The following is a 6,643-nucleotide window of genomic DNA, read 5'->3' as shown; positions in this document are numbered from 1 at the left end:
TGAATTAAAACTGAAATTCAGTGGGAATGAGGAGAGTGCTGCTGCTGTCTCCCACAGGATGCGATGGCTCATTACATGCCAGCCAAAGTCTGTGGCACTCAGGTTATAAATCTGCGTAAGTGCAGATGCCTGTCTGACCCTACAGAGCTTCTCTGCAAGGAGGATTTTAGGGTTTCAAAAATTATTTTTTTTTCTATATAACTTAGATGGCAAAGCTAGCAAGCTGGAGGTTTCTGTCCCAGGAACAGGAAGGAGAAGATGAACTCCATGGGGCTCCAAAGTTCTCCTCCTCCTCCCACCTGCTCCTGTACCCCAGCTGGCTGCACTGCCCAGCAGCCCAGTTCACACAATGAGTCTACTTTCCCTGGTGCAAGCAGGGAAAGGGAATTAAAGGCTCCAGGGCTCTGAAGTTCTCTGCAGGTCCTGCTATCAGCCAATCCCAAGGCTAGGAGGCAAAGCGGCACACTCAAGGCAGTGAACGTACAATTACAGTCACTTGAAAACTCAACCTGTAGCGAACATATACTGTCTATTACTATCCATATGTTTAGATACAGTCTTCACAGCGAGGACAAGCACTCATATTCTGCTGCAGCTTATGTTTGCTAGCCCAGGAATTGCTAACTGCCTGTAACCACCTGCACAATGTCCTTCCTCAGGAGCAGGAGGGAGAACTGGCCATATTTAAAGACAGCAGCTTTCACCTCCTCAGTTGGCAAGTTTCATTAACAAAGTCTGAGAAGCATGATAGCAAAACCACACTTTGCTGAAGAGTTGTACAGGCTGAAACAAGAACCACTTCCCATTGCCTATGCATGAAATTTAAGTCATTAATGAAGGATGTGGAAAGCTGCATTTTTGAAGAACAGCAACTAAAGGACCATAACAGAAATCACTGTCCTTGCTTTCAACAAGGCAGGAAGCTGGGATTCAGAGTGTTCCTCCACATCTTATCCCTTGCAATATATTAGCATGTTCAGTTGCAGAGGACAGAAATTCCTTCCTAGTCACACAGCAGTTACCAGTTTTCTTGGCCACCAAATGTAGCAACCTACTTACTATTGAGAGGTAATACACCCATACTGCAGAAGTAGCTAATTTCTAAATAAACATAATAAAACCACACAATAAAACCACTAATAGTGCTTTTCAGTATAATTCAAGCTTTTATCAACTGTGTTGACCTCAAGAAGGATGCCAGCTCCCTTTCAGTTCTGTGCTTCTGCAAATTTGTGGCCACATCTAGTTATCCTAGAATTGCAAAATTATTATCTTCCTTTTTTATCTATGTAGAAGTAGCCAAAGACCAAAATCAACAACTGCCAGAAGTTCCAAGTTCACCCAAGGAAACTGGATCAACTTAGCACACATAGGAAAGAATAAATAATAATCAACTGGTGATGGTGAAATAAGGCAACTAACTCCTTTCAATTCTGTCCAATTAATCCTTGCCAGACTTAGGAGCCTGTAATCAAGCATCGATCCAATCTGGCCAGATTTTGTTTCAAAGTCTTGGCAAAACCGCTGTAGCAAACAGGATAATAAAATCTTCTCCCAACACAGACTTTAGCATTGAACCTGCAGTTACACATCTCTCATCTTTTTCACTTTCTCTTTTGGGTGTTATTTCTCTCCACTCATTTTCACAAAAAACTCATTTTAGGTTGGTTCATACTGTTATTCACTGAGAACAACAGCTTGAGCTAAGCTGAACTTCTGAGATAATTAACAGTATGAGCAGAACTTACGGATGATGACACAGCTGTGTAACTAATTTCCTTCCTTATCTATAGGAAAATAATTTATTCCCAAGTGCCATAAAATAACAATTGAAAAATCATATTGATTTCATCAGGCTTTGAATTAGGTTCATAAAGGAGACCAAAGCAGGTGCTTCATCTACCTACAGCTGACAGCACGATTTCTCAGGGTGTTCCCACCTTCTTCTCCTAGATAAATCACAGTGCCTTTGTCAGGAGTTTGGTACAGCGGCATCATCTCCAAACCTGTTGGAGCGTACAAGGGCTCAGGGGCAGTGGGTATCCAATCTGAAAAAGAAGAGATACACAGAAGAAGTACAAGCAGGAAGATTGTATTAGAGTATGTATAATATGAAGGACACATTGAAAAGCGGTTCATCCTATTTACTCCAGTTGCACATAAATGAATAGGGAAGCCCCTTTTGAACCTCATTTTTTGGATCTGTGAACAAATCTTCACTACAACTCCAAACAAAAATACATATCAATCTGCACGGACTAATTTTTGCTGTTTAAACACACCTCTTTTCCCTATACAGCTTGCTTACCATTAGTGAGGATGACAATGGTGAACATTAGACAGCATTGGTACCATTAAGAAAACAAATGCTCCAACTACAGAGGGAAGTCATTGATCCAGTTCCAGCCACTGGCACAGGCTGCCCAGGGAGGCTGTGGAGTCTCCTTCTCTGGAGATTTTCAAAACCCGCCTGGATCCAGTCCTGAGTAATGTGCTCTAGGCACTCCTGCTTTAGCAGGGGGGTTGGACTAGATGACCTCTAGAGGTCCCTTCCAACTCTGAAAATTCTGTGATTGCTGACCACACAGGCGCTCCATGGTTATAATGCAGTGTCTCCATGTAAATCGCGTGACATCTGCCTGGCATGTCAAAGACCTCTTGAACACCAGTTCATTCTGACAGTAGGCCTTTCCTTACTGTAATACTCACAGCAGTCCTATCCCATTCTATTCGAGATACTGGGATCTATTTTCAAAGGTAACAGAATAAGGGCATAGATGTCTCAGTCCCACCTCTGTGCATTTCTGATTTCTACTGATTACTTCCAAATTGCAATTGGTTGTATCTATGAAGGACAGAGACTGTTAGTCTTCACTATCTCTAATAGGTTGGCAGTATGACTTTTGTACAGACAGCATAAAAGCAGTTATTAGCTGACATTCATATTTAACCATATAGCCCTGAAATACAGTACTGACATTGCTAGTAACAGGACATGAGATTTGTACTGAATTTGCAAGACCTCAGGACTGAGGCTTGTCAGGTTTGCTGTCTGAACTTTTCTTCATCTGCCTGCAGCTTTGTTTCACCTAATTTAGCTGTGACGGCAATGTCTCTAATTGACCAGGTATGTACCATTAATTTGTTTTATTTTTGTTTATCTTTGTGTGGTACAACCATAAGCTTATACGGACAGCAGTAACAAGGAGTTGTTCTGTGTAGAAATGCAGACCTAGACCTGGACAAAACTCATTTTAGGGGTCACAAAGAGAAGAAGGAAATAATATCTAACACATGTAAATTCAGATGTAACATGGAGCTGCAGACCGACAAAGGAAGAGAAAGGTGTAAGAGTGAGCTAGCAAAGATATGAAAATGACCCCAGAGTTATCTGTATCCTAGAGTGGGGAAGAAGAAATCACCAGTACAAACATCGTATTTCTCCCAGCAAAGGACTCCAGAGGCTGACAGTTTGCAACAAATGTCTCCCCTCCACCAGAATGAAGCCTCTGCAATGAAACCACTGACCTTAGGACCTAGAGGAGCAGTGGAAGGGGAAGCCAGGAAAAGGATGTGAATGAAGCATATGTATAACAAATGTAACTGCATTATTATTTTTTCTTTTTCTGTAGCAATTACATCTGGACTAATAATTATTTGTCTCTTAAGATTTCACTTATACTAACAATAAATTCTTGGCTTTATTTATATATAAGGTGTGCTTCCTCTTTGCCCATACACAAGATTTTAAGCATAACACAGTAACTTACCAATGTGCTCAATTCTGTCCCTGACGACTTCACATTGCTGTGGCCAGTACACCAGGGAAAACTGACTGGCTGGTGACAAGTCATCAAGATTCTGAGGCTCCTGAGGGTGGGGTATGACTGTCTGCGAGTCAGATGATAATAGAATCTGTTTTGCCCTTGGAAAAAGATGAGCACAAACGGAATCTATAAGAAAGTGAAAGAACCCTCACATGAGTCTCTCTTGCTCTTCCAAGTGGAAACAGGCTGCAGAGATTATCTATATGAAATCAACATAAGTAAGCATGGCACAATAAAATTACATCCCACTGAAATGTAAGTTTAATGCTCCATCCTATAAATCACACTGAATTTAAAAGAGCATTGAATGAACAGTTAATTCATTAAACCACAAAGCACATCAAGTATTCAAATGCAGCAGAGAATAGCTTATTTGGGTTCCTATAGAAAATGTTGGCATCTTTTGTTATTACTGCTTTTATTACTAGTGTGTTATGGCAGGGCTTACAATCTCAATGTCTGAGTCAAAATCTGTGCTGTGCAATACTATACAAATAACAAACAAAGCTTCTTCCCACAAAACTTATCACACCGAGTGTATGCAAGAATGAGATAGTACTGGCTAGCATGACAGAAGAGGTAACAATCTGATGCCATCACGAATTTTGTAAAGCAACAGAGACATTTGGAGGGGGTGTGTGGGTCATCAAGGAATTCTTCAAAGTTATGAGAAGCCACCTGAATGGAAACATGACAGGCAGAGAAAAGACTTTGAAAAAATCTAGTAATTGGATGATTGAGACTGCTGGTACTGTGCACTGACCACAACGCTGCCCTGAGAAAATTACTTGTTTTTGTCATAGATATGAAAAGATCCCCTTTCAAAGCATTCCCTGTCCTTTGTACTATCGGCTTAGAGCAGGTCAAAAGATAGGAGTTCGGTTTCATGGGAAATTAATTTTTTGTATGTGCTTTGGATCTCAATCAGATACCAGCACCTGTAAGAGTTCCAGAAAAAAAAATGCCTAATTAACTTTAGACCTGGTTTCTAGATCTACTTCGCCTCACAATAATGTAACATAATAAGCAAAAGCGCTTCACCTGAAGTATGTTTCGAGTGTAGATGACATCATATGTGAAAAGTAAAAGAATGAAAGTAAACCTGCTTAAACCACGTTTAACCTCTAGTGGATACCTAACTCTAAGGGATACCTGGCTACTATAATGCCAAATCAGTAATTGGTGATCAAGGGCATGCTGCAAAACGGGACTGAGATAACTACTCACCTAGGTCAAGAACCACAAAATGTCACTAGATCTAACTCCAGTTTTGTCTAGAGCTTGACAGTTGTGTGAACACTAACACCTTTCTCCTTCCCCTTATTTTTCCACCCTGTGGTCTTGCAGGGAGGATCCAGGGGAATAATTGAAAGGGTCCTAACCTGTAAGAACAGCACTCTGCTGACTGGCTTCTGTCACAAATGAGTTAGGAGGGTCTTCATCCTAAAAAAAATTAAAATTAAAATACTAAAATAAAATCAAAAGTCCACAATAGGACAGTTTGCTTTTCTTTATTTTCAGAGAGAAGAGCTGCCTCTGTTTTGGTTTACTTTATGGCCTGAGTAAGAATTAGGCCAAATCTACATGGTCCTGTACTCTTGTCATTATTCCTGGCTGCGGCTCAAAGGAGACATGCTTTCACTTGCCCTCTTTTGCTCCCCCAGTGCCTCTCTTCTGCAGTTCTAGTATTCCTACTGTTGTGTGAAAAGCTAGAGTGGAAAACTGATATAAGAAAAAAATGTTTGGCTTTCAGCTGCATTAATTAGCCCTCCGATCCCACTCATCAAACAAGCCTACTGACGTAAGAGCAGGAGAGGCAATGAAAAACAACAGCTAGGACAGCCCTTCTGGTGGCAGCCCAGATATACGCCACAATTACCCGAAAGCAATAAGGACTAGGATAAGGAGGTGAGGAACTTGATGCTGCAGAAATGAGGCAAAAAATAGAAAAGCACCACTCTGCAGCCAAAGCATACACGGGCCACAAAAAGCAACCAACTACCCTGGGTTAAATTGGAAGCACACTGGCAAGGCAGCAGAGAGACAACAGTGCCTGTCCCCTTCACTGTCCTTAACATAAAAGATTTCCTGGGTTTTCAATCTTGTCCCCTTTCATTAACATCACATTCAATTAAACCCCGAATTTCCTTCCTGAAATATGAAAAAATGTTGGTAAGATCAAACACATTTCACAGCTGGTAAAAATACTCCCAGCTTTATTTACTGCTCCTATTTACATTCACCACATTTGCAAATATAATACCGGGCTTCTAAAAACCCGCTAGTCCAGCAGCTGATCAGGAGCTTGATTATTACAGGTCGAGAACTGAAAAAAAAACCAAACCCAACAGTTCACAAACCAAAACACAGATAAAATCCGAAAGCAGAAGAGGTAGAGGACTTGACTTTGCTCACTAACCAAGAGCCGTGCCGCTCTCCACAGCGCGGGTAGCGCCAGGGATGAGCTCTCAGGACAGGGATTTGGGTAGCGCCATATGCAGCCAAGTCCCAAATTTTACTTTATTACGCTTAATTTCAGCGCGCCCTGCGTTGCGTTTCGGGTGCCTGCACAAACGGTTTGTCACCGGGGCCGCTCACGGATTTTCTTTACAGCATAAGGAGCAACCGCTTCTAATGAATTACAGCCCATCTCCCCCACGACGTGCGACCGCCTCAAACGAGGCGCAGGCGCTGAGGGGGACTTACTGAGCTGCCTTCCTCCCCGGCGCGGGGGCTCTCCCCGTCCCGGGCGGCGGGACAGGGCATCATCCCGGCCGGGCGGCGGTACCGCCGTGATCCCGACCATCCGAGGGGGC

General features: G+C 42.3%; 1 protein-coding gene across 1 annotated transcript in view; it reads right to left on the bottom strand.

Annotated features, from left to right (window-relative positions):
* Nucleotides 1-6,593, bottom strand: part of AGBL3 (ATP/GTP binding protein-like 3) — a 30,749-nt gene extending 24,156 nt beyond the window's left edge. Inside the window, exons 1-3 of the mRNA XM_009894408.1 lie at nt 6,534-6,593; nt 3,771-3,807; nt 1,941-2,048 (exon numbers count right to left, since the gene is read on the bottom strand). Coding sequence (XP_009892710.1) covers nt 1,941-2,048; nt 3,771-3,807; nt 6,534-6,593 — 205 coding nt within the window. The remainder of the gene's footprint in view (nt 1-1,940; nt 2,049-3,770; nt 3,808-6,533) is intronic.
* Between the last annotated feature and the right edge of the window lie 50 nt (nt 6,594-6,643).

Source organism: Charadrius vociferus, unplaced genomic scaffold (assembly GCF_000708025.1).
Source record: "Charadrius vociferus isolate BGI_N301 unplaced genomic scaffold, ASM70802v2 scaffold871, whole genome shotgun sequence".
NCBI classification, from domain to species: domain Eukaryota; kingdom Metazoa; phylum Chordata; class Aves; order Charadriiformes; family Charadriidae; genus Charadrius; species Charadrius vociferus.
The sequence above is the reverse complement of the archived record's forward strand: the minus strand, read 5'-3'. Positions and strand labels throughout refer to the sequence as shown.